We start from the raw sequence: 26,432 nt of genomic DNA on the forward strand, positions 1-26,432 counted from the left end.
CGGGGTTATGCCGGAGTTAATAGCGAGCTACTTAGAGGCGAGAGCCTCTATGCGGTCAGCGTCTTCGTGTGAGTCCTGGAGGAAGAAACACTGTAACGCGATGTCCTTGTCGATATTGGACATGTAGAGTAGGGGTGGTTGCGTGCAGGCAAGAGCGTCTATACGGTCGGCATCCTCGCGGGAGTCTTGGAGAAAGACAGTCCGTAGGGCAATGTCCCTGCCCTTGTTGGACATGTAGGCCTGTGGCGAACACGTGAACGCACTGAGAGCAAGCTGGGTAGGATGCTGCGGAACAAGGCCGAGGGTCTGGCAAACAGCCTTGAACTTTGTTGAATTAAGTGGCTTTGTAAGCATGTTAGCAGGATTGTCCTTGCCGCTAATCTACTTGATTGATATGGTACTATCCTGGATATGGTCTTGGAGGAAGTGGTGGCGTATGTTAATGTGTTTACTACGGTGGTGAAACTTAGGATTCTTAGAAAGTTTAATCGCAGACTGATTGTTGACATGGATTGGGACAGTAGAGAAGTGAATGCTAAGGCCTAGGTCATTGATGAAGTCTTTAAGCTAGATGGCTTCCTTGACGGCCTTGCCTAGGGCGATGTATTCGGCTTCGCAAGTGGATTGCGCGACGACTTTCTGTTTGGCGGAGGCCTAGGAAACGGGGCTGTTGGCTAGCGTGAATATGTAGCCAGTGGTAGAGCGACGTGAGTCCTCACATCCCGCCTAGTCCGCATCCACATACCCGATAAGGCGCGGTTCCTGTCTGGAATACGTTATGCTAACATCTCGCGTTCCCTTGACGTAGGAGTAGGCGCGAGTGATGCTGTTGAGATGCTTCTGGGAAGGGTTTGCGTTATAACGTCCGTAGAGGGAAGCAGCATAGGCAAGGTCGACACGAGTTATGGCAGGCATATAGTTGAGCGAACTAAACATCTGGAGGTAACGCTTCTTGAATGATGGGGCGGCATCCCCATCACTATTAGGAGTGCGTGTAAGCTTCGACTGATGGTCGCAAGGAGTATCGGCAATAGGGAGATTGCCAAGGTTATACTGATCTAGTACACGACGGACATACTCTGCTTGGTGAATCTTTATAGTGCCGTGAGTATGCTTAATGTGCATTCCTAAGTATAGCGCGTCTGGATCCTCGGAAGTGATAACAAATGCTGCAGCAAGTTGGGCTTTGAACAGATTAATGACATTATTATGTGGAGCATAGATGCGGATGTTATTAACGTGCACGGAAATGATAATCGTGTCTGTGATGTGCACGTAGACGCAAGGATCGTAGGGTGAGGTTTGAAAACCGATGTCCGTTAGCTTCTTGGTAAGCATCTGATACCACGCCTGGGGAGACTGGACAAGTCTATACAGGGACTTCTTCAGTAACTAAGCATGCCCCTTAGGAAGCACTACAGGAGGGGGCGGTATATAGTACACTTGCTCCTTAAGTTTAGCATTAAGAAATGCTACGTAGACATCTACCTGCGATGTCTTCCACTTAAGGAGCGCACACAGGGCGAGCAATGTCCGAATGGATGTGGACTTAGCCGTTGGGGAGAACTTCTTATCGTAATCGATGCTAGGCTGCTGTTGGAAACCTCGGGCGACTACACGAGCCTTGAACTTTGCGATGTTACTAGTAGGGGTAAGTTTGGCCTTGTAAACGAATTTGGATGAGATGGCTTTAGTGCCGTGAGGCAACGGGACGACCTTGTAGACATCTTTGGCAAGGAGAGAATCTAGCTTAGTATTGGTAGCCTGGTGCCAGTCTTTCGCTTGAGGTGTCGTTATAGCCTCCTTGTAGGAACGCGGTTCTCGCAGAACTGGTGTGGAAATAAAGGCATGTAGCGTAGGTAAGTTATCGTCTAACGGCAGGTCTTGATACTAGGGCACGGTGTGGGTAGGACCATCGTTAGGGCGTGCTACACTGGAGACGTTGGAGTAGTCCTGAGGCAGACACAAGGAAGACATGGCAAGGCCGGCGAGATTGTACATGTCCTTATTACGCAAGCCTTTATTGAAGTCGTTAGAGACGTTACGGGGCAGATTAATGTGTCTATGCAAACGAGAGCCCTTGTACTCTGAGTCGTAGATTATGGTGAGGTCTTTATCGTCTTCGTCGATGGAGTATGCGGCGATTTCTTTTGTGACGTAGGTACTAGGGCCGGTGCGCATACTGCATACCTTTACCTTGTACCGCCTGTGGTCTAGAAAGATACATTGCCTGCAGGGGTGGTGACCTTGAAGGCCTGTACAATCCCGCCCTGAGTAGAGACATGCTGTACAGACGTTGATGGGGAGGTTATCTAATTTGCCGTTGAAATATTCGGCCGTCTATGTTGTGTCATTGTCGCTGAATCGAGCATAGGGGTGGGCGCGTGCATCTTGAGAAAGCACTCTAGAAGAAGCGGCCTCTGTGCATTGACGGCAGGGTATAGCGAGGTCACAACTCCTGCCTAGCGTTATGCAAGCTAGGCATCGCTTGTTGTCTTTGTTCGCAGAGAGGATGCACGTTCGCTGTTGGTTGATACATATATTGCATGGATTAGCACCGTCGCACTGGACCGCGAATAAACCACCTTTGTCCCTGGAAGAATGTCCACCGGAATACTGTGCACGTAATTCCTGGCATGTGGCACATCGCTCCTCGCGAGGAAGTGGTTGAACGACTGGGAGAGTGACCGGAACACAGTTAAGCTGATTATGGGTGGAGATGCAGACATCGCATGGGCCATTAGGTGACTGGCGAATGCACTTGGTTTTACAGCTTTTCAACTTACATGGGCGGTATGGAACTTGTGCTTGTTGCTGTTGTTCCGCTGTGCTTGAGATGCAGCGCGCCTTGCTCTTAGCATAACCACGGTATTTGCTGCTCGCGTCTTTACGAGAGCAGTTAGCGCTGGTGTCTAAATATCTGACGCACGGGGCTGGTCGAATGGCGTCGTGTTTGTCTGACTTGGGAGTTTTATCGAGTGCTCGTCCCGTCGCTGAGACGGTGTCGTTGGGGACGGGAGTTAACGGTATTACGACGTCCACACCGTACGCCGGAGTGGCTGGAATGACAACGTTATTATCGCCGCTCGCGTGAATGGGGGTGGAGGGGACGATAACAGTGTTATCACCGGCCGCGTGAATAGGGGTGGAGGGAACGACAACGTCGTTACTGGCAGTAGAAGTGTTGGGTGCAATGGGTAAAGCGTTCCTAGAGGGTAAAGTAGGAGCGGAGGCGCTGGTGAAGTAAGGCGATACCTCTGGTTGCCTGAGCGAAGACGCCTTAAGTTGCTTTCGCTTCTCCTTACGTTGCGCATTCTTCTGCTGCCGACGCCGCAGGCAGTCGCGGTCAGACTGGGTCTGGTAGTTGCAATCCCTGTTCCTCCTAACGCACTGTTTACACGGATTGTCGTCGGTGTCGGAGAATTGTGCGCACTTGTAGTTGGAACGTAGGCATGGGCCACATGCTCTATCGTCATCAACAGGCTCATACACCCGCGGTGGTTCAGGTGACTCCGACCAATTAATTTCCGCACCAAATACGTCAGTCGTGCCATCAAAAGACACAAAGACAACATCAGCGTTGTATAATTCAGAGTGGGAAGAACTGTCGGAGTCATAGGCTGCATCTGGGATGGGAGGCGGCACAAGAGGCGCACGATTATTGATGTGAAGCCTATGAGGCTGCACATTATTAAAGCCGGTAGAGTTGTCGACCTGGGTGATAGTAACACGCTTTACCTCGCGAGTGTCAGACTGCTATACAAGACAGATCTGGTTGCTTAGAGCGCACAGGAAGTGAGCAAGATAACCACGGGGATGATGGAGCTTGGTGATAGTTCGTGGCGCTGCGAGCTCCGGAGGAAAAGTGACGTACACACGAGCACCCCAGGCATTGTTTCTAGCTAGGTTAGGCCTCCTGCTATGGAGTGCTTCATACGGTGTCTTCAGAAAACGGAGAGCTTTAGAAGGAGCTCGATTCTTCTTGTTAACTGACTTAACTATGGCAAACATCTAGAGGCCTTCGGGCAGCGTAGCATTGCGAAGGGTCTCCTCGTTCCGGTTCACAATTCCCTGGACCATGGGAGAGGTAGGTGTAAAATCCTGAATCATCGCGGCAGCACGCTCCCGCACTGTACGGTGCGAGCGTTCGGCAGCGCCAGCCTGATGATGGGCATAGGGTACACTGGCTTTAATGGTGATGCTATGAGCAGTGCAGTGGTCGGTGATTGCTTGTCGCACGAACTCGTTGTCGCAACGAAGACGTACAATAGGACGACCATGTTTATTGGAGAGGCGTCGAAAGGTGTCCAGAAGGAGCTGAGCAATCTCGCTCTTGACCTTGAAGAAACTGACCTACGTGAAACGAGTGGCGTTATTAATGAGGAAAAGTGCGTAGCGTTCGCCTTTGAGACTAGGAACGGGATACGGTCCCCAGGTGTTAACAGTGACTAGTTCGCCAACATGTTCGTAATGCCGGTCCGCAGGGTCTCTAGGAATCCTGTAGAGAGCGCGCGTAGTGGCGCAGACCGGGCACTGATCTTTGAGCTTGGCGTGAATTTGCTTATCAGTAACAGCCATGCTATCACTAATCTTGGTAAGATGGCGCATGTATGGGAGAGAAAGATGCCCTAGGCGACGATGCTCTGACCATACTGGATCGTTGAAGTCAACGGCGGCAGCTGCGATGAGGTCAGGGGAACGAGTCATACTTAGAACACAGACATTGGCGTTAGCGTGCAGCGGGGCCTGAGCAATTTCCCTGTCATCGTGTTCGCGGTACAACAGCATACCGTCCTTTCGATTGGTGAGTGTGTAGTACCCAGGATCGGCATTGATAAAAGAAGACACAGAGAGTAAGTTGCAGCGGGCGTCGGGCGCATAACGGACGTCGCTTAGCTGAAGAATAAGACGGGAGCCATCGCGATTAGTGACGACGAACTTAACATCGCCTTTCCCAGTAATCTCAAGTTGTGAGCCTTGCTTGCAGGCTCTAATGTGCTCAGTGCAGTGCTTAAAACGAGAAAACAGAGAGGAATTGTTCGTAATATGGCGGGAAGCACCGCTATTAAGAATCCAGAAATTGGACGCGGGAATAGTAAGAGGAGTCGTAGCTATGAACGTGCATGTATTGGGACTATCAACTGTATCTAAACCCGATGTATACCTATTGACCTTACGGTCAGCCCCCCTTGCACAAGCAAGATACCCGCAGTTCTGAGAGGAATCAGCGCTGGTCATGGGTGTGGGGTGGGCATATATATAGTCGAGGTTTAGGCAGTCGATGTCGAGACAATCGAAATCGGAGGTGTCCTGGGGCGAGGAAAGGTCGTGCGCAGAGGCGATCATGCGGTCGAGGCGGTCGGAGAAGAACACGTTGTTGTTGTTGTTGACGAGGGCGAGGTCTGCGTTGGAAGCGGGGGCAGACGGAGCATCCTTACGAGCCTTCTTGCGACAAGTAGCCTTGACGTGACCTAGCTTCTTGCAGAAGGTGCATGTAGGTGTGTCGGGTTTACCTACATAACGGCAGGTGTCGACGGAGTGACCAACGTTGCCGCAGTGCGAGCACGTAGGTGAGTTAGACTTGTTAGGGACGTTGTTGACGGGGCGGGTGTTGCGCCGGTTAGTGGCAGGATCTTCGCGAGGGTGCTTGTCCTTTGGAATGGTCCACTTGTCCTTGTTGTCGTCACGGTAGTTGAAGAGGAGGGTCTTGTAGGTCCTGAAGACGTCGGCGGTGATGAGAGTACCATAGTGGTTAAGCTTCTAATGGTTCAGGAAAGGGTTATACTGGCGAGGAAGAACTCCGTTGATCTTGTTGATGAGTTGGTTGCGCGACATAGTTCCGCCAGCGTTATTGAGGTCGTAGTACAGGCCCTTATACTGAGCAAGAAGAGGCCTGATGGCCGCAGGGTCAGTTATAGTAATGTTGTTGAGCTTAGTTAGGGCGCGGTCTACTAAGATGTTCTTGGAAGCCTTGTTGTTGAGCTGGATAGCACTGTACGCAAGGTGAGGGTTAAGAGTGTCCTCCTTGTTGAGTTCACGCTAAATCCATGGCTCGACAGAGGCACGAAGGAGGGCGATAGCAGAGCGCATAGCCTTGTCGTGCTTTTCCTACTTCTGGAGAGCGCGGTCGTAGACGGCAAGCTCGTTTGCAGCGTTAGTCGAGATAGGAACTGGTACAGCGGTGCGCAAGTCGATATTAGACCTGGAGCGTGTAACCCGGGGGGCGACATAGGAGGGAAGATTAGGCTTCTCAGGGTTGTCGACAGTACCGTTGTAGTGCGCCATGTATCTATGGATAAAGCAAATGTCGATGAAAGCCTTGGTCCACTCGTGATAGTTGTCGGGGCTAGTGAGCTTCTCGAAATCCTTACCTAAGGCGGCGGTAACGCTGTTGATAGTAGACATCGTGGTAGATGAGCAAGTGTAGGACACGGGGGGGAGAGGGTTTAAATTTGTGGCGGTTAGTGCGCTGAAGGGTCTGATGACTTGGTCGCGCGATAGTGACGCTGGAGAAATCCTTATTGCGCGACTGTGACGCAGAGTAGAGTGGTAGCTGAATCGCGCGCAGTAGCGCAGGGGCTTATAACCTGTAGAACAAGAAGAGATGTGATTGTTCTATAGAAGAGGGAGGAAGCCCTGTATAAATAATACTAGGGCGACGCTAGTGCTAGCGTGGGTGAATCACGTGATAGGATCCTAACCAACACCTTGCACGGGCTTGAAGTTCAAGAACATCGATATCAGGCCGAAAAATGGTGGTACGGCGAAAATACTTTGTTCCAATATGAACAGTGACAGTGGGTTAGCTTGCACCGGTACCTGCCCGGCAGGTTGGAAACAGCAGCTGAGCGGTAATGCTTGAACTTGAGTATTTAGTTCTATGTGCAGGCCGCATGCGCCTAGGCACTGCCACTTCCGTACAAGACGTCCAGCTCCTTCTCATACAAATCTAGCAAAGCTTTTTTCTGCACTGTTCCCTTCGCCGTCTTTGGGAACGGCTCTTTTACAGCCAGTATCATGTCCTTTCCCACGCGCGCATAAACCGGCGAGCTCTTGTTCACTTCCTCTACCGTATCCCAGATCTCATGCAAATCCTTCCCATCTGCCAACCTAACAATCAACGAGGCTTTAGGTCTTCTCGTCCCTACCATTGCTACCTCCGCAACCGAAGTATGACTTGCTATCCTCTGTTCTGCCGCCGTAGGGAAGAACTTCTCGTTCGTCAGAAAGACGAGAAGATCATCAGCCCGGCCGTAGTGTTTCCATCGCTCAGGATCTTCGGGATGCTTTGTAAACAAATCGCCAAGCCGCCTTTCTTTTGCGTCTGGGAAGATGGAGAAGATGGGTTGTACATAGCCGCCGTGCTCGTTCCCGTCGTTGCGGTGCATGACAGCTTCATATAGAGTGACACCGTCCGTGGAAGCAGAAACAGGGTCGAAGCGGATATTGAGAGCGGGGTGAAGTGTCGTATACTCCCAGTACGCAGATTGCACTGAGTTTGCATCTTTGCGACGAATACTGGGCCAGACGCCGAGTTCGGTCGATGCCATAACATTCAACACAGACACCTGCGCTGCGACGAACTCACTCGCATGACTACTCACACTGCCGCCACCCCAGCCGATTTGTTGCGTTCTCTGGCTGAGTCTCTGTAGGACTTCTGGGCTTTTGCTCAGATACTCGACACAGGGTGGCACGAGTGTCAGGCAATCGACACCGACGCCTCCATCCCTTGCGGCGATGATGTCCAAAGCGGCTAGTGCGCTGTCCACACCCGCAGCTGGTGTCATCCATGTCGGCGGGTAAATTGGTGTTACACCAAGCTGCAGTGGAAAGAGGATCATACCGATCATACCGCTGGCGTGGAAAGGCGGGAAGAGAAACATTGCGCGCATGCCTCGCCCGTTCGCTGATCCGTAGAGAAGCTCTTGCTCTAGTTCGTAACCTGGTGGTGCGGTGAGATACATGGTTTGGGCTACACTGTTAGTCCACTCGTGTGTCCAAAGGATGGGTTTGGGAAAGCCCGTTGTGCCGGATGTATCTGCGTTTGGTTAGAGGTAGCATGGTCAGGCGGGAGCGAGCGTACGTACGGAGACAAACAAAAGGTTCGCGGGAATTTTGTTGATAGGTCTTGTTGTAAGGATACGGCTCCGCTTTTGAGGTGAGCAGTTGCTCAACACTCGGTATCTGGAGGGTCTTCATATCCTTCATTGACAGAACGTCTTTGACAACTGGTATCGGAATCTCAGACTTTAGCATGGCCTTTTCGTCCACACTCTCAATCAATTTGACCAGTGCTTCAGCTCCGTATCTTGGCGATGGAAAGAGCATCTATTCTCGTCATTAGTCAATTCAGCCACTTTCAAGACACTCATGTCGGAAGACGACTTACCTTGTATCCCGCAATCACACTTCCCAGACATAATACCGCATATCGTATGTCGTTCGGTCCCATGTACACCAAAGTTCGTGTTCCATCTTTTTCCTCTTCTTGCAGCTTCCCGATGTTCTCTTCCAGCCACCACGCGAAAGCAGAGACAGCATTTGCTACTTCAGCAAACGTGATCTTACGATATCCATCCTCAATCTTGTGCGGGTTTACCGGAAACTCTGCGTACGTCGCGGAAGGATATCGAGCCGCGAGTTTGAACAGTGTGTTTGGAAGAAGTTCGTTAGTGGCCTGTGGCCAGGGAGCGGGGCGTGTTGTATCCATCATGTGTCGCGATAGGTGCAAGCAAGGCGAAAGAATAGTTGTTGATGATCGAGCTGTTCAGTTATTAGATCACAAGCTGCGGAGTATCTCAACTCCCCACCTTAACCCGTCTTTTATCTTACATCGGTGTACCCCATCATCGTGCGCCCGAGACTAGTCGAAATACGAGATCCTGACCGGTTGCCACATGTGCTTTACGCCCCATTGAAGCTTTCCTAGCGTATGTGACGCAACTACGGCTTCACAATTTGGGTTAGAAGCCAACTTAGTGTAGTCAAGGCAGCCAGCGATCATAGGCTGCAGGCTGCCGAGGTTGCTACAAAGTAGTGTGGAGCTTAGCAGGCCAACGTTGGGCCCACGTAAGCGAGGCCCGTCTTCGAGATCGACCATCCGAGCTAGACGCTTGAGCGCTGCAAGTCCAACTGAACATCAGTGTTGGAAAAGGAGCGCCCTGGAATTCTGGGCGTCAGCGCTTTCGTGGAACTGGTGTGCCGAGGTTCTTGGTAGAACGCGTACCATTCCTTTTCCACAGCAAGTGTCCCATCAGGAATGTGGCATCAGGAATGTGGTTTCAAGAATGTGGTTCCAAAAACGTAGTTTCAGGAATGTGTCGTCAAAATGTCAGAAGAGAAAAGGAAGGAATACATGTGGCTGTGGGTATCGAAATACGACCGCTTCAACAACGCTCAATACTCGCTGATGATGCGTGTGCAGGCACAAAAGACGACATTTCCAACAACAAACGCCAGCCGATGCAGATATGATAATCGTCCGCGCACATTGATTGTGGGGTCGACCTCAAGCTGAAGATAAGTGCGCCCAGCGCGCATCCGAATCTACCTCACCCTCCTCACTACAATACTGTCAGCGCACATCCTCCACGCTCCTAGGCTCTCTTTATTCCTCCTCTCCACGTACCTGCCATAATACAAAGCGGACCAATGAAGTCTCGCAAACCTACCAATCATAGACCCACCCAGAATTTGCGGTCATGAACTCTTCACATGCCTCCTTGAGGGCGATGTTTGGTCTCAGCTCGTTGATGGTAAGAGTCTCTCTCGTCAGCGGGTCTGTTGGACTGCGTTTGAGGTGCTCAATCAGGGTAGCGCGCTCGTACGATCTTCCATTCTTAGTCACGACCGGGTCGTGCATAATCTCAAACGTTATGCCATCGACGAGGTAATCCGGGACCTCGCGTTTCTGCTGATGCTCCGGGTCAGAAATCGCGAATGCAGTTCTGAGGTCGTCACGCTTCTTCTCGAACTCTGTCTTTCGCTCTGCTTTCTCTTCCTGTCCGTCCGAGCGACTGGTTTCCCCGGTCTCCATACGTGCTTCTATCTCATCCATGTCCTTCTTGAATTCTGTTTCCAGCATCATTTCAAGGTCGGAGAGCAGATCGCCACGCCGCCGTATCCTTTCTCGCTCGCGGATGTCCCATTTGGCTTTCTTGCATTTCAAAACGAGAGCGGATATAGTGGCTGCGTTGGAGGTTTGTTGCGCGGAGGTGGTACATAGTTCGTAGGCCATGAGGGCTGAAGATAGGGCTTCGTTGGGATGATTAATCGCGAGTTGAGCTTGCGCTATATTATCATCAGCCTGGGATTTGACGTGCAGAGCTCGCGCAATGGTTATATGGCGACTGTCGCGATCGACGCCCCTCTGTAGGGAATGGGGGCATACCCAAGTAAAAGAATGCCTTCATATTGTCCTTCAGGAGCTCGATACTCCGTATACAATCATCTATGACTCCTTCCCATTTCTCCAACTTTAGCCTCGCATTTGCGCGGTTGGTGAACAACAGAGGGTTGGCGGAGTTCTTCTGAATCGCCTGCGAATACAGCCCCTCGGCTCCTTCGTAGTCGCCATTCTTGAAGCACTTGTTGCCCGAGTTCTTCAGCTGCTCGGCGGCATATTCGTTGCCTGGCGGAGGCATAACGGGGTAAGTGAGCGAGCGACGGAGGGGGTAAGGCTGAAGGTTAATCGACGGGAGTGAGGGCGGAGTTAAGCTTCAATGATTGGTAGGGCCGCGGGGGTGGGGCGCTTTTTGTTGCGCCTCGCGATGGAACCTTCGAGACGATGGATACGATGCTGAGGTGAGCAGTCCGGAGTCTTCGGATGCGATCTATGCTGTACCTGCAGAAAAGATCTCGGCAGTCATCGTAGGGGCAGCAAGCATCGAGCACGATAGCATGATGCAGGCGCGTTGTAGGCGCCACGTTTGAGTCGCGTGCACAGCCACGCTACGATCATGCAAGCGAGACCCTGGGACAGTTGTCGCGTGCTGTGGTCAGTAACAAGACAGCCGGAGCCAGACAAACGCAACCACAGAATAGTAATGCCATTCGTACATAATCAACATGCATCAGAGTATCATAGTGAACCTCTTCTGTAAGAATATGTCCTGAGTACACAGGCCATAACAAATCAGGACGCTAGTCCACCTAGTGGGGCACCGCTTCGGTTTCTCCTGTCGAGTTCACGAAACCCACTCCTTGTGTCTTCCCTCCAGCCTCGCCCTTGGAATCCCTCCTGTCCTCTTTGTATAGATTGGGGTAGCTTCTCTGCCGCCGAACCTCACCCCCCTCGTCCGAGTCGTCAATCCTGTGCCGACTGGGCGGCGCACTCCTCTTCCTGAATCTCTTTACATCATCCTCGCTCTCGACACATGCATCGTCGGCTTCCAAGATGGGGCTCCTAGACCTTCCCCTGCTGCTGCTCCTATTGCGTGCTCGCCCCCTGAATGTATGATCGGGCTCAGCATCACTGCGCCGTCTGGTCTTCTTCTGGTCGGATGTAGGCGGAGAGACGGAAGACGTCGGAGACGAGGGGCGGTGATGTTTGCGGTGATGCTCTCGGTATCGGGAACCGCTGTTGCGATCGTGGCCGCGAGATGGTGAGGATGCACGGCGTGGAGAATGCTGTGACGACTGCCTACGTCGCTTGAGCCGGCCACGCTCTTCTGCGTCTGCTTCTGGTTCGATGATGGTTGGAATCTCTGTCGCGGTTGTCTGTACGGACACTGATGTAGCCGGTGGGTCCGGCATTGTGTTTGCAGACATTGAAGATGTTGCCTGGGTGAGGTTTGGCCAAGTTCAGCTCAGCTGTAGAGTGTGAAAGAAACGCCAGATGCTAGCAGGTCTAGGCATATCAGACCCGCAAAGTAAGAGGGGTGCATTAGTTCACGCCTGACGCAGACGGGCCGTTTGGATGAATGATGGCCTGGGCCGCATGTGAGCAGTCGTCCCAAGCGTCAGATGTGAAGCGTAGGGTAGGTGCGACGTCATACGCCCAAGCGCCATCACGCGCTAGCCTGGGGGTGGAACGATGCTTTGTGAGTGCCATCGTCGTCGCTTCCACGACCAACACCACAAGAACTACACATGGGTTGCAGACGCATACTCATCTGATACCAACCATATGATCTCTTTGTTGCAGCCATCTCAAATTTCCACATCGGCGGAGAAATGATCTCCATGCTCCTTGCAATAGTCCATCAGTCTGTCCACAGTCAACAGCGCTCATTCAACACCATATCTAGGTTACCAATAGCTGACCAACTGAGTTAATCTGACGACGATAGTATCAAATTCGGAGCAATGAAAATATACGGGTTCATGGCTCGGTAGTCCGCACCTCGAAGACAAAGATCACCATTCAGATAGGCACTCGACTTGAGAAAACAGGAACACAGTATAATAAAGGCTAGTATTGCCACGTATAAAATCCTCGCTATGCAGGATATGAAACCCGTTTTGTTAAGATCAAAAGCACAGCCTGGGTGGAAGATGAAAGAACACACCCATAAACACCTATCCAGCGCCCAACGCTTCTAAAATGCGAATGCACAACTCCACTGCTTTTCCTTCTACGCATCATGCTGCTGCTGCAACCCGTGATGTCCCTTCTCCTCGCTCTCACTCTCCCTCGCAACAGCAAAGCTCTTGCGCACCGCCATATCCGCTTTTGTCTTTGTCATTAGCGCATCGCGGATGTCCTGCTTGCTCCTTCCGGCCCAGGACTCGAAGTTCTTCTGGCTGAGCGGCCAGATGGGCATGTTACCTGGGCGGCGCATGAATTCGGCGGCGGCGGGAGGTGGTTGCGCGGTGATGGTGTCGATGTCCATTTCGAGTTCTTCGCAGTAGGCTTCGAGGGGAAGATCGTTGACGTCGTGACCGAAGGGGTTCTCGATTTCGCGACCGATGGCTGAGAGACCGATGCTAGAGATTGTTAGCGTTGATCATGGGAAGTGGATTGTTTGAAACTTACATGATGTAGGCGGCGAAGATGCAACCGGGAATGGTGATCCAGCGAAGGTCATCCCACAGTTGGAAAGGCAACATCATAACGTAGACCCAGGTGATTTGCGAGATGGCGATGGAGTAGGCGATAGGCAAAGGAGTCTGGAGAACACGATCCATACCAGTGAGGGCCTCGTTGAGCTGAACAACACCGGTAATGGCTTGGTTCTGGTAAAGACCGACCTTGAGCGTTTCGTTGTCGATGATGCTGTGGACGTAGCAGGAGAGATGGTTCAGGATTTCGAGAGACAGGTTACCGAGAGGCTTCTTGGAGCGCTTGATCCTCTTGCGGGGGTTCGACTCGGCGAATGTGACGCCGAGGTATTCACCAACAGCCTTGATCTTCTTCTTGTCGCCTGGCTTGGGGATATCGAGCTCAGCAGCGCGGGCAAAAGTGTCCAGGTACTCAATGCGGTCGCGGAGATCGGGGTAGTCGATACCAGGCTCAAAACGGAGCCTGTGCTTGACAGAGCAGGCAAAGGCGTTGAGAAGGTTGAGTGCAGAGAGCTTGTTGAGAAGATCTTCCTTTCCGAGGTCGCCTTCGCGTTCGGAAGTGTGGTACCAGATTGTCCTTGCCAAGTTTTGGCTAACGAAGATCAACTGACTCCAGTACTTTCGGCCCTCGGTGTAACGCTCGTATGCGGTGCTTGTTCGGAAAGAAATGGCAAGACCAACGACGAAACCAAGAACGGTCAAAAGAAGAGTGCTGACTTTGAGCTCGAAAATGAATTCAGAGACGCATGTGATGAGGGTCGACCAGAGAGTTACTACTGTGAGTGGTAATATCATCTTAGGAAAGACCGAGCCGTGCATTCGCATGAAGTATGGCCATTTGCTGTGCTTGGACATGTCACGAGGACCGATCTGTTGATTGTTAGTAAGATGCAAGGCTATCGGCTATCATACTGGAGAGAAACCTACAAAGTAGTCTTCAGCATCTAAGCTGCCGTTGGTTACCCTTCTCGAGGGAACCTGGTACGTAACAGTACGGTGTCGCCATGACCGCGGTGATATGGGGCCCTCAAACTCCTCTGCTGGCTTGTTCGTGCCACTCGATGAAGGTGGTGGTATCTCAATATTATCTGGGCGAAGCGTCTTCGTAGTCGAAGCATTAGACGCCGCCATCTTGTCCGTAAGTATCTGATTCAGTGTAGCAACCGTCCAGCAGTTGAAGTGGCGTTAAGCAGAATGCTCTTGAAAGGACAGGATATGGTCAATGCGAGTGAGCGAGTGATGTAGATGGAGAGCTGGTGTATCTTTTGTAGAGACCGAAAGCAAGGAATGCTAAAGAAGATGGGGAAAGAGTGTGATAAAAGCAAGAGGTAGGTGAGGTAATGTGAGTAATGAAGGTAAGCGAAGACAAACCACTCCCGTCAGGAGTAAAGATCTCCCACCCAATGTTTAAATATAAAACACGCGTATCTGCACCTTCGCACAAAAAAATCCTCGCAAACCCATGGCGCCCACGGGGATTCGCTCCCGCACCTTTGGCAGCGCTATCATGGTCTAACATGCGATCCGCGACACACGTTGGCATGCAGGGGCCGTCTGGCACATTGTGCCCCTGAGCCAGATGGGCGACGGTCTGGCCAATCCGAGTGTGGGGTGCAGTGGAGTCTCTTCGTAAAGTTGAGGATGGCGACGAATGACGGCAGGGGCGCAGCTTGAAGCAGCAAGGGGCGACACGCGGAGCCCTGTTTCACGAAACGTATCTCGCCGTGCCAAGCACGCCACTGGACGTATTGAACGTTGGTGTAGTCAGCGATGGTCTGCCTTACTTGGGTACCTATCGTCCGACTGTAGTCGCGCGTGTGCGGGGCGCTATCGATAGCGATCTCCATAGGCTATTGCTGGCGTAAAGGTTCTCGCATGAAGAGGGCATGCTGGTGCGGGCTCTTCGTGTTCGATCGACAAGACCTTTGTGTCAGGAAATGTTCACGTCGAAGCCCGGCTGGCAGGTCTAGACTAGGGCGTGCCGAACCGAGGCTAAGATTACCCCTGACAGCATCGCACCAATGGGCGTGCTCGCGAACGATTCAACGTGAAAAAGCCTCGTCAGCAATTTCTAGAGCATCGGGAACACTGCTCGGGCGTGCAATTTGGCACATTGGCATGCGACGAGGCCGTGGCAAGCTAGCCATTACGCCGCACCCGTAGCGACGCGGAACCGCGAGCATACCTAGGTAGCTTGCTTTTTGCCTCTTAGAGACCCATGCGCTGATGAACCCGCCCAAAGCATGTGTCAGGTATGTCAGGTACGATGTATGTGCATTTACACAAATCCACAGAACGGGTTTTGCTTCATGGATTGTACTTCTAGACACATCGAAAGCGCACAGAGCCTTCACCCAGTCGCTTCATCTCCGGCCGCTCGTTCTCACCGCTTCGAGTCACTTTGACCAGGAAAGGAAGGAAAGCCCTTGACTATTTCGATGGCTGGCTACCTCCTCGCAATCCGCCTCATTTCCGCTCTCCCTCTTTCCAACTCGATGGCCAATTCTCTTGTCTTGAATGTCTTTCCATCAACGCAGACGCGCACTTTGTTGATCTTCTCTAGCAGCATGCGATAGTATCGTGCCTGGTAATCCACCGTGTTGAAGTCATTTGCAGCCCAGAGTTTGGCCCAGATATTGACCAACTGGTCACGTATTACATCTGTCCAATTCTTAGGGAATTCTTGTATCAATGTCGTCGACAGTGATCTTGATCTGTACATGAGAGGTGTACCATGTCGAGTTCCTTGAGGTAGCACGTTGAGGACGACTTCGTCAATAGAAGCGATTTTTCGACTCTTAGAGATGGGGTCCGGGCCGTGCTCAAATATGTGCCTGAGCGCTGCACACACTTCCCAAGCTGTGCGGTTGTAAGGAGCAAGCTCAGCTGTTACATTCGGCTCAGATATTCTGATGTCCACCCACAGCCGCTCGATGGTCGTCGTGTATGCCTTGGATACGGGTACTCTGCTACCCAGGCCTGTAAGGTGACTTGTGATGGGAGCAAGAAGGAATGATGCCCAGCTCGACAAGACATTAGTAAATGACGCGTTCCCGTCGTCTTGCTCCCTCCGAAGATCCTTTCTTTTTGTTGTGACGAGCGGCGCAGAAAGCCACGTAAAATGATATGTGCCGGAAACTTCAAAACAATCCATGCATGCAGCAAGCAGCCCTTTCCGCCTCGTTCTCTGGATAATTTGCATCATCTCCTCATTCACTTGGCGGTTGCACGCCAGGAAGCTAGCACATGTAGGCGGTCTCCTCTGTGATGCGATTAGACAGCCAAGTGAGAAAGGCGATTCAGGCTCCTGTATGCGGCACCATCCGGTGTCTGATCTGGTATCCTCTAACGATGGACGCGGTCGGCATGATAGAAGCAGCTCTGTGTATATAGCATCGCGCAATTCGCGGGGCAAGTCTAAGAGCTGTACCATCATGAACCAAGGCTTGCAATTACTACCACAGTGTCCTAAATATTTTGAAGCTGCTGGAGATGTAGGAAAGGTGACGCGACATTATCTCCAATGAGATAAAGCCTCGCTTGCCACCCCAGGCCAAAATGTGACCGAATCCGAAGTCTGGGGTAATACCAGGGTTGTGTGATCGTTTCCTTTCTTCTGTGACGGCGAGTCTGATGGCGTGCCTGAGGCTGTTTCAGAAGTGCAGGTACACCTTGCGATAGCAGGGGAGACTATGTCTGAGGCGCGTTTAGGATGAGCGCAAGGAAGTCGTAGGACCAGCAGCTGTAATGCAAAAGATCGAAAGTGCTTGGATGACTGGACAGACTAAGGGTTGTGATGCTCAAGTACCAAGTGATAGGATGGCTAGTGTGCGCTGATGTATAAAGGCACGGGGCTCCGGATCTTCCATAGGTACGTGGCGTCATGCTTGGCACAAATCGTCGGACCGTAGAGTTCGATGTCAGCAACATGCCGATACATCGACTAGAGTCAGTAGAGTAAGCACACGCCGGGTTAATTCGGAGCCGCACCAAGTCACAGAGATCACAGGCGCACTGATCGATGTATATGTTCATTGAAGGACAAAGAGATCTTTTTATTCCGCAAGAACTCCCGCTAGCAACGCATGTGCTATGCTGATCTAATGTAATTGGACGAATATCACGTTAATACTGCCTTGTATTGTAAGGCAAATGACAGAGGTGACTGGGTCAGAGAAAGTTGTGAAGTAAAACCGACATGTGTCTTTCAACATGCGGATCAAAGGTATCACGTTAAACCTGCTATGGCACGCAGGACAGCGGTGACTAAAAGAGACGGGTACCTACGACTCTGCTGGAGCCGGAGCAGAGTCTGTAGACTGGGTCGTGGCGGGAGCCTCTGTCGCCAGAGCACGGAAGCCATCGGTTGTGATGTTTACAGCACCAGCTTGCACGAGCTGTACACATGTTAGCAACTAAACGGAAGCCTTTCTCTAGAGGGACAGGACTCACAGCGCGGCTCAAATCATCCAGAAGATCCTCAGGATCCTCAATGCCAACGCACAATCGGATGATGTCTTCAGGCATGTTCCTTTCCTTTCTGGTCTTTTCGTCAATGCTAGCGTGGCTCATACGGCACGGCATGCTGATGAGGGAGTTGACGCAGCCAAAGCTGACACTGATACCCCATAGCCTTGCGCTCTCTACAATGCGCTCACTAATGTTGACATCGCCAGTCTCGAAGGACAGCACTGCGCCAGCGCCGCGTGCCATGCTCCAATGCAAATCGTACTGTGGGTGCGACTTGAGACCGGGGTAGCGGACCTTGAAGCCGTGGGACTCAAGGAACGTGGCAACACGCATGGCATTTGCTTGTTGCTTCTCCATGCGGACACCAAGGGTCTTGATACCGCGCAGTAGCAACCAGGAATCGAAAGGCGAGAGACCACATCCTGAGGCATTGATGGTGAAAAAGAGGCGATCTCCGAGCGCGGAGTCGTTGATGGCAATGACACCTGCCATGAGATCGTGGTGACCGGACAGGTACTTTGTGCCGGATTCGTAGACGATGTCGGAACCGAGATCGAGCGGGTTGAGCAACATGGGCGACATCATAGTGTTGTCGACAGCGACCACGGCGGTAGGGTTCGCGGCGTGGGCGATGCTAGCAATGGCGGGGATATCGCAGATCTTTATCAGAGGGTTCGTGGGCGTCTCGAGGAGCACCATGGCCGTCTTGTTGCTCACTACTTCGCGTACTTTCTCTGGGTTTGTGGTGTCCACGTGGTGCACGATGATGCCGCCATGTGTCGAGAGGTACTTGAGCAGTCTGTTTGTTCCGCCGTACAGATCGTCGCCGGTCACGACTTCGTCGCCCGGTCGTAGCAGGCGGGTGATGACGTCGAGAGCGCCCATGCCAGACGAGACGACAAGCGCGCGGTTGGCGTTCATGATCTTGGCAAGGTGACGCTCGAGATGTGTTCGCGTAGGGTTGCCGGATCGTGTGTAGTCGTACTCGCCGCCGCCTCCGGTCGCGGACTCCTGCTTGAATGTCGCGGACTGCGCATGTTAGCCTTTTGGCCGCCACCTGCTACCCGAGCGAGATTCGAGTGTCGCATACCTGGTAGATGGGCACAGAGCTGGCATTGTACTGGTCGCTGCTCTCCGTGTAGACCAGCTCCGTCATGAGGGCATACTTGCGGCCATTACGGGGCGAGCTGGGCGCGGGCGATGGCGGGAGGTTGTGGCCGTCGAGGTCGAGCGGGACGGCTGCCTTGCCAGCGGCATTGGTCTTTTTGGAGCTCTCTCCAGCCATTGCGGTGGTTCTGCGTCCGCGTTACCGGCTTGATTGAAGCCGGGTGGCGGGGCTGCACGGGTTCCAGGTGTCGCGTTGAGGCGATGACGAAACCGTTCGATGTAGGGCAAAGCAAGATCAGAAGCGAAGCAGTCTAAATGTCAGAGGGCTTCGGTTCGGGTGTACGAGTGCAGAGGTCAAGAGTGTCACAACACGGCATCAAAGACTTGTGCACGGCTGCGTTAGCCCGTCGTGTGGGGAGTCACCGCTGGAATTGCGCCATCGACAACAAATCGGCAGTTTTCCCTCCACGCTCCGAACATCGCCCGCACTATCTCGCCTCCGAACTACGGGCGTCGTGGGCCCTTACCCCGGATTCAGACAAAGAACCCACAACATTGCGCCTGTTGAAATTACCTGGATGCTTTTGACTATCTGATTATACGGGTATACCTAATGTGACAAAGCTGGCCTTATAACACAATTACCATCCTCCCCACCAAGCACGCTGTGCGCCAAAACCTATTCGCCGTACCAAATGCCTGACCGTCCCACAAGAGCTCAAAAACCGCGAGAGCGTTGAATCCAACGACACAAAGAAATCCAGTCCGAAGCAACCACAAGTGCGGAAAAAACTCGATCATCGGGGAGTAATTGCAGGGAACGCCTTCCTCACATGAAGGTTCATCTTGAACTCGAAGATACCTTCCTCTGTGCCACAATACAGAGTCCGCCCATCCTGGCTCATGGCGAGTCCCGCTGTCCGTACGCCTAGTCTTGCGTCATGTGTCGTTCGGCTTGAGCCTCGGAGACCTAGGCTGAACTCGTAGGATTCAAGAATAGGCTGGCCAGCACGGGTGATGCGAAGACGTTCACGTGCCTGCGTCAGTTGACGGATTCGACGAAGCTCGCTGCGAAGCTCAGGCGCAGTAGCATGGCTGTCGGCTCCAGGCGCATGTGCGTTAGTAGCGCGGGCTGTAGCGCGGTCCTGCTCAGCAGCCAGTGCATCTTGAACAGTGCGCCACGCTTCATCTGTCGAAGCAACTAGCTCGTTGGTCACGCGACGCGCGTGTGCCGGCACCGCGTTTGGTGAGCGGGTAAGGACAGAGTCGGTGATATTGGTAAGGGCAGCTGGTGCGTTGACTGTGCCTTCGTTTATGGACACGATGACGGAAGCCCGGCGGTGAGGTGTTGTGCGTTCTTGGAGCCAGTTGCGTGAGTGAGTCTGCCCAGTCCTTTCTGCCATGAAGCGAGCCATCGCATCGGCCACCTCTCGAGCTGTAGGCTCCCTGCATCTCATCAGTCTCACATTACCGCAGTAGTCTATGGGTCACATACGGTACAGTGTTAAGTCGCTCAGAAGTTGTGTAGTTGATACTTCGCGGCGTTACTTCCTGCTCATCCCGAGCCTCTTCGGGTTGCCTATGCCTTGTCCGCAGAGCACTAAGTACTTGCCTTTCGCGCACGGTTAAGCCAAGTGGATCGTTGTCCGACTCTACTACACCCAGCCGTCGATGTAGTCTCTGTCGCTCAGTGTCAGTTTCAAGGTATTCATTCGCGACGTTGGCGGTCGTCGTATTGCCTTCCCCATCTAACGCGCGTCGATACCTCCGGATCAGATCCGCTTCTCTGCGAAGCTCATGCATTTCCGGACTGAGGTTGAGGTCGAAGTCAGCTATCTCGACAGTCTCGAGACCTTCCTCTTTCGGGTCCAATATCAGGGTTTGCTTAAGCTTGAGGCCAGCTCGCAAGTCGGCAATGCACACCCTGCCTTGGTCTTCGCTCCAGATGAGGAAGTCCCACGGTGCTGGCGAGAAATGCATCGTCCGAACCGCGCCGGGCCCAGTTCGGCTGTCCGGCCTAGTAGAACTTATCAACTGTAGGATCGCGTCTTCACCGTATTCGACAAGTTTTAGCAGTTCGATATCAAAGACTGTGATGTAGCCGCATTCTGATCCCACTGCACAGAGACGTCCTGAGGGGGACCAAGCTGTAGTAAAGTAGCCGTCTGCATGGGAATGAGCGGGCCGATAGAGGTTTACTCTGTGTAGCTCCGTCCACACAGGAGGCGTCGACTGCATCAGCCCCTCGCGTATCTTATTGCTAGGCTTCCGCGAGTCTGTACGTTCGAAGAAGAAACCAATGGGGGCGTCACCGACAGCCACGAGCATTTGGCCATCGGGGGAAATGGAGGCATGGTTCATTGCGAATTCCAGGTCGATGACTGCCAGCTCCAGATTCTGTGTAAGAGAGTATATGCGCACCGTCTTGTCGTTGTTGGTAAGGACTGCGACGACATCATCCTGGCCATTGCCTTCAGCCGGCAGCTTGTGTATGGATATGGAGTTGACGATATCGGTTCCAATCTTCTCGAGGCGTACGCGCGAAGCTGCACCTAGTATGGGCGGTCGAGGCAGGCGGTGCTGGAAGTCCAAGGGCAACGAGGCGTCGACGTCGGAGGGATCCGTTGGGGGGAAGCCGGTCACCTTGATGGCGGCGAAGTTGCCATGTTCTTCTCCCCCCACGCAGACGTAGCCGTAGCCCGAAGCCGTGCAGCGCGCTTCCCAGGGCAGTGTAGTAACGTGGGCCTGTGTTCGTGTAGCCGCATTGAGACAGTAAACGGCAGCGCCACTGGCATAGTAGACGAGATCTGGTTCGGGGCACGAGATGAAGTGGCGCAATTGATAGTGTCTGCACCCGTCAGCATCGACCCATGGTATTGCAGTGTCTGGCTGGCGCTCACGCGATGGGGATCTTGGTCGGGTAGTACGCCTTGTGAGCCAAGACAAAGGTCTCCGTGTCTCTGCTCAGGAAGTCATCGACGGCCATAGTTTGCGGTCAGGCAGGAGAAGGCCGCATGTCTCTGCGATGCTGGGTGGAGCCGGTGAGGCTCAGCGGCAGCAGCAGGCACTCTACGTCACAGTTGTCTAAGCGCAGAAGGCTAGAGGTTTTGACAGGAGGGGCTGCAGACAGGTTCGAGGGCGAGATGCAGCGGGTGCGTAGGTTCTATGTGGGCGTGGGTTGGATATGTCGTAGGGCGGGCTGGCAGAGTCGCCGTGTCTCGCGGTGCTCCAGGCGTCACCATGGTCAAGCATCTTCCCCACACGCGAGCGAGATGCGCCAAGCCCTGAGCACCGCGACGCACGGCGAGGGCCATGACACAGAATGCAGAGGCCGTCATCGCGTCATCCACCAGCGTCGCCCACTGGCAAAAAGTGCACTTCGCCTCATCTTCCGGAGTTAGGTCGCATGCGCAATTGTTCGTAGCAACTCGGAAGCACAGACACTTACAGCGGAACCTCGGGCGGCGATTTTACACCAAAACGAGCTAGAATCTTCTCCGAGAATTTTGTCCATCGTCAAAGCTTCCATCACTACATCATATATACCATCACCCTCCCACCATCCATCTCTACACCCAATCTTCTGTCGCTTGCATCCCCTCCCGCAGCGTCTCTCACATCCACAATGCTGTCCTCAAGATTATCACGGACTGTAAGCAATTGCATGCATCCAAACATACTTGACATTCTCTGACCTCATCATAGTTTTTGCCGCGTGCGGCTTCGGCGGCGCGACGCACACCCGCCTTCAGGGCCCCCGCCATGTTCACGCGCGGGTACGCTGAGGGCGGCGAGGAGAAGGTCAAGGGCTCAGTCATTGGTATTGACTTAGGTACCACCAACTCCGCCGTCGCTGTCATGGAGGGCAAGGTCCCTCGCATCATTGAGAACTCCGAGGGTACGTTCGTCTAGTTTTTCAGCCAAATTGGCCATCCCACTGACTCAATCCACAGGTGGCCGCACAACACCATCCGTCGTCGGTTTCACAAAGGAGGGCGAGCGTCTCGTCGGTATCGCCGCCAAGCGCCAGGCTGTCGTCAACCCCGAGAACACTCTTTTCGCTACCAAGCGTCTCATCGGCCGAAAGTTCACCGATGCTGAGGTCCAGCGCGATATCCAGCAGGTCCCATACAAGATCGTCCAGCACACCAACGGTGATGCCTGGCTCGAGGCCCAAGGACAGAAGTACTCGCCTTCCCAGGTCGGAGGTTTCGTCCTTGGAAAGATGAAGGAGACCGCCGAGTCCTACATGGGCAAGAACGTCAAGAACGCCGTCGTCACCGTCCCCGCCTATTTCAACGACTCCCAGCGTCAAGCCACCAAGGATGCCGGTCAAATCGCTGGTCTCAACGTTCTCCGTGTCGTCAACGAACCCACCGCTGCCGCTCTCGCCTACGGTCTTGACAAGGCCACCGACAACGTCGTAGCTGTCTACGACTTGGGTGGTGGTACATTCGATATCTCCATTCTTGAGATCCAGGCTGGTGTCTTCGAGGTCAAGTCTACCAACGGTGACACTCACCTTGGAGGTGAAGACTTCGACATCACTCTCGTCCGCCACCTCGTTGACCAGTTCAAGAGGGAGCAGGGTATCGACCTGAACAGCGACCGCATGGCCATCCAGCGTATCCGTGAGGCCGCTGAGAAGGCCAAGATCGAGCTGTCTTCCTCCTCGCAGACCGACATCAACCTGCCCTTCATCACTGCCGACGCTTCCGGTCCCAAGCACATCAACACCAAGCTCACCCGCTCCCAGCTTGAGAAGATGATGGACCCTCTCATCACCCGCACCGTCGAGCCCGTCCGCAAGGCCCTCAAAGACGCCAACCTGAAGGCTACCGACATTTCCGAGGTCATCCTCGTTGGTGGTATGACCCGTATGCCCAAGGTTACCGAGTCTGTCAAGAGCATCTTCGGTCGTGACCCCGCCAAGTCGGTCAACCCCGACGAGGCTGTTGCCATCGGTGCTGCTATCCAGGGTGCTGTCCTTGCTGGTGAGGTCACTGACCTCCTCCTGCTCGATGTTACTCCTCTCTCCCTCGGTATCGAGACCCTCGGTGGTGTCTTCACCCGTTTGATCAACCGTAACACCACTATCCCCACCAAGAAGTCCCAGGTCTTCTCCACCGCTGCTGACTTCCAGAGCGCTGTCGAGATCAAGGTCTACCAGGGTGAGCGTGAGCTTGTCCGCGACAACAAGCTCCTCGGCAACTTCCAGCTGGTTGGCATTCCCCCGGCCCACCGTGGTGTACCCCAAATTGAGGTCACCTTCGATATCGACGCTGACTCCATTGTCCACGTTCACGCCAAGGACAAGTCCACCAACAAGGACCAGTCCATCACCATCGCTTCCGGATCTGGTCTCTCAGACGCTGAGATCGAGAACATGGTCAAGGACTCTGAGCAGTACGCTGAGCAAGACAAGGAGCGCAAGAACTCCATCGAGGCTGCCAACCGCGCTGACAGTGTTGTAAACGACACTGAGAAGGCTCTTAAGGAGTTCGAGGACCGCCTCGACAAGGCCGAGGCCGAGAAGATCAAGGAGAAGATCGCTTCCATGCGCGAGTTCATCTCCCAGAGCCAGTCTGGCGAGGGCTCTGCCACCGCCGCTGAGATCAAGGAGAAGACCGACGAGCTCCAGAACGCCTCCCTGAGCCTGTTCGACCAGATGCACAAGGCCCGCTCCGAGAGCCAAAACCAGAGCGAGCAGCCTCAGCAGCCTGAGGGTGAGGGCGAGAAGAAGCAGTAAATGCTTTGATCGTTCAGCACTGGTTTTTGTCTTTCTTGTTGATCGCTTCGTTACGTCCAAAAGTAGGCGTCTTGCATCCTGTCATGATTGGTCTGGTTTAGGTCACGTCTAGACGTGTACATGTCCCTGCACATGTTTGAGCATCTCTGTATCATACTTTCCGACGGTTTCTCTTCTCACATTAGCGTTTGTTTTATTACCCTTACGGATCCTTGGTACACGTCGGAATTAACGAAACAGTGATATCCTCTGGTGGTCAGGACACGATGTGGAAGGGATGATATAATGGTGGAGTCATGAATGTACCATAGTCTAGAGATGCGAGATGGTAGCACTCCGCTTACTTCTCCGCTCTACAATCTACGATTTGAAATGTTCATGCTACCGTCCTTACATGTGCGCCAATGTCGTGATCGAGTGTTCACACAGCGAAATGTACATGCCAGAAATCTTGGCCCTAATTCGTAGAGAGGTCTACCAAAGTCGGAGTGCTTTCGATGATAGCCACACTACGGGTTTACTTGATCTTCTCCGTGCCCCGCTATCTGAACCTCGGGATAACCTCATAACGTCGACCCGCTAAAGTCTTACGTCATAGCCGACCTTGCAACCGTTGGCTTCCGGCCTTTGACTATGCGCGAAGTTGACTTCAGATTGAACAGCCTCTTCCTATGACTCCATCTCACATTGCAGTCAAACAAGGTTTCCTCATCGCACGTGGGACCAACATCACTAGATTGATCGTCACCAAGTCCATACACTGTTCATTGAAGTGCTCTCTGCTTTGTACACCCACCAAGATTAACCCATCTGGTACTCAATACCGACGCCCTTTGAGCATTCGGCTCAGCTCGACCAAAGCCAAACCCAAGATGACAGACGCAACGAACCACCCCCTCTCCGGTCTCTGGCAACCGACGCAACTCCAGAAACTACACTACGGCGCCGACTCAGTCAAACAACATCTCCTCTCATGCCTCCCGAAAGAGTCAAGCAAAGCCTTCATCATCACCGGAAACTCACTTGCTAGCAAAACGCCTCTGGTGAAGCAAGTCGAAGAGCTGTTGGGAAGCAAGCACGCCGGCACCTTCTCCAAGATCGGCGAACACGCACCTGTCGCCCAACTCGACGAAGCTACCGACCTAGTCAAGAAAGACGAAAGCATCGATACGGTCATCTCTATTGGCGGTGGAAGCCCGATCGACAGCTCCAAAGCCATCAGCTATCGCCTGAACGAGAAAACGGGGAAGTATTTATACCACATCGCGATCCCCACCACGCTCAGCGCAAGTGAATGCACCCTAATGGCTGGCTACACGCAATCCGACGGTGTCAAGACGGGTGTGCGAGCCAAGGAACTCGTTCCTCATTGCGTAATCTACGATGCCAAATTCGCTCTGCATACCCCCGAGCGCCTGTGGATGTCAACAGGTCTCCGTGCCATGGACCATGCCATCGAGCTGCTATACCATCCCACCGCCACCGAGATGCCTGCCAGATGGTTAACGCTACAGTCCGCGGCCACCCTCTTCGACGCCCTGCCAAAGTACAAGCAAAACCCCAAAGACGAAGATGTCATCACAAAGCTCCAACTCGCTGCTTTCGCTTCCCTGGGCTTTTTGGGTTACAACATCAAGGGCGGTCTAGGCCTCTCACACGCTCTGGGGTACGCACTAGGTTCTCCTTATAGTATCCCGCATGGCATTACTTCCTGTCTCACTCTCGGACATGTGGTCAAGCTCAAAGCTCAAGACCCCGCTGCAGCGGAGCAAGTTGCTCGTTTGCTTCCTTTTATCGGCGAATCGGCGTCTGGTGATGCCAAGGCTGATGCGGAGAAGGTAGGTGATAGGGTGCTGAAGTTGGTGAAGGATCTGGAGCTGGATAGCGATTTGAGAAATTACAAGGTGGGCAAGGATCAGATTCCGGTGATCACTGAGAGAGCGACTGGTGGGCAGAAGGAAGGTCAGGTTTATGATGCTGTTGAGGGACTGGTTAAGGGGTTGTTTGTTTGATTTTGCATTTACTTCGCCTTCTCTACCCTTCTACCCCCCTACGCCTTAGGCGTTCCTCTAGAAATTAAAAGCACGAGAAAAGCCTTTCA

General features: G+C 53.1%; 8 protein-coding genes across 8 annotated transcripts; 2 read left to right on the forward strand and 6 right to left on the reverse strand.

Moving 5' to 3' along the window:
• Positions 1–4,011: 4,011 nt before the first annotated feature.
• Positions 4,012–6,405, reverse strand: J4E90_001118 (uncharacterized protein; the record flags this gene model as incomplete). Its single annotated transcript, XM_051430709.1, has 4 exons — positions 4,012–4,353; positions 5,173–5,757; positions 5,800–5,992; positions 6,113–6,405. 4 exons carry the CDS (start codon positions 6,403–6,405, stop codon positions 4,012–4,014), a joined length of 1,413 nt encoding a protein of 470 aa, XP_051296196.1.
• A 494-nt stretch (positions 6,406–6,899) lies between these two features.
• On the reverse strand, positions 6,900–8,713 carry J4E90_001119 (uncharacterized protein; the record flags this gene model as incomplete). Its single annotated transcript, XM_051430710.1, has 3 exons — positions 6,900–8,041; positions 8,091–8,331; positions 8,393–8,713. The coding sequence occupies 3 exons, from the start codon at positions 8,711–8,713 to the stop codon at positions 6,900–6,902; spliced, it is 1,704 nt and encodes a 567-aa protein (XP_051296197.1).
• Positions 8,714–9,511: 798 nt separating this feature from the next.
• J4E90_001120 (uncharacterized protein) lies at positions 9,512–10,646 on the reverse strand (the record flags this gene model as incomplete). The annotated part of the gene is made up of 3 exons (XM_051430711.1): positions 9,512–9,566; positions 9,675–10,293; positions 10,394–10,646. 3 exons carry the CDS (start codon positions 10,644–10,646, stop codon positions 9,512–9,514), a joined length of 927 nt encoding a protein of 308 aa, XP_051296198.1.
• A 1,932-nt stretch (positions 10,647–12,578) lies between these two features.
• On the reverse strand, positions 12,579–14,136 carry J4E90_001121 (uncharacterized protein; the record flags this gene model as incomplete). Its single annotated transcript, XM_051430712.1, has 3 exons — positions 12,579–12,930; positions 12,980–13,875; positions 13,933–14,136. 3 exons carry the CDS (start codon positions 14,134–14,136, stop codon positions 12,579–12,581), a joined length of 1,452 nt encoding a protein of 483 aa, XP_051296199.1.
• A 3,152-nt stretch (positions 14,137–17,288) lies between these two features.
• On the reverse strand, positions 17,289–18,760 carry MET2 (homoserine O- acetyltransferase; the record flags this gene model as incomplete). Its single annotated transcript, XM_051430713.1, has 3 exons — positions 17,289–17,402; positions 17,458–18,504; positions 18,566–18,760. 3 exons carry the CDS (start codon positions 18,758–18,760, stop codon positions 17,289–17,291), a joined length of 1,356 nt encoding a protein of 451 aa, XP_051296200.1.
• Positions 18,761–19,379: 619 nt separating this feature from the next.
• J4E90_001123 (uncharacterized protein) lies at positions 19,380–21,568 on the reverse strand (the record flags this gene model as incomplete). Its single annotated transcript, XM_051430714.1, has 3 exons — positions 19,380–20,028; positions 20,078–21,430; positions 21,483–21,568. 3 exons carry the CDS (start codon positions 21,566–21,568, stop codon positions 19,380–19,382), a joined length of 2,088 nt encoding a protein of 695 aa, XP_051296201.1.
• Positions 21,569–22,207: 639 nt separating this feature from the next.
• Positions 22,208–24,331, forward strand: J4E90_001124 (uncharacterized protein; the record flags this gene model as incomplete). Its single annotated transcript, XM_051430715.1, has 3 exons — positions 22,208–22,234; positions 22,288–22,480; positions 22,536–24,331. The coding sequence occupies 3 exons, from the start codon at positions 22,208–22,210 to the stop codon at positions 24,329–24,331; spliced, it is 2,016 nt and encodes a 671-aa protein (XP_051296202.1).
• An 872-nt stretch (positions 24,332–25,203) lies between these two features.
• On the forward strand, positions 25,204–26,343 carry J4E90_001125 (uncharacterized protein; the record flags this gene model as incomplete). Its single annotated transcript, XM_051430716.1, has 1 exon — positions 25,204–26,343. The coding sequence occupies one exon, from the start codon at positions 25,204–25,206 to the stop codon at positions 26,341–26,343; it is 1,140 nt and encodes a 379-aa protein (XP_051296203.1).
• Positions 26,344–26,432: the final 89 nt, after the last annotated feature.

Source organism: Alternaria incomplexa (genome assembly GCF_024043165.1).
Source record: "Alternaria incomplexa strain BMP 0042 chromosome Unknown scaffold_1, whole genome shotgun sequence".
In the NCBI taxonomy this organism is placed as follows: domain Eukaryota; kingdom Fungi; phylum Ascomycota; class Dothideomycetes; order Pleosporales; family Pleosporaceae; genus Alternaria; species Alternaria incomplexa.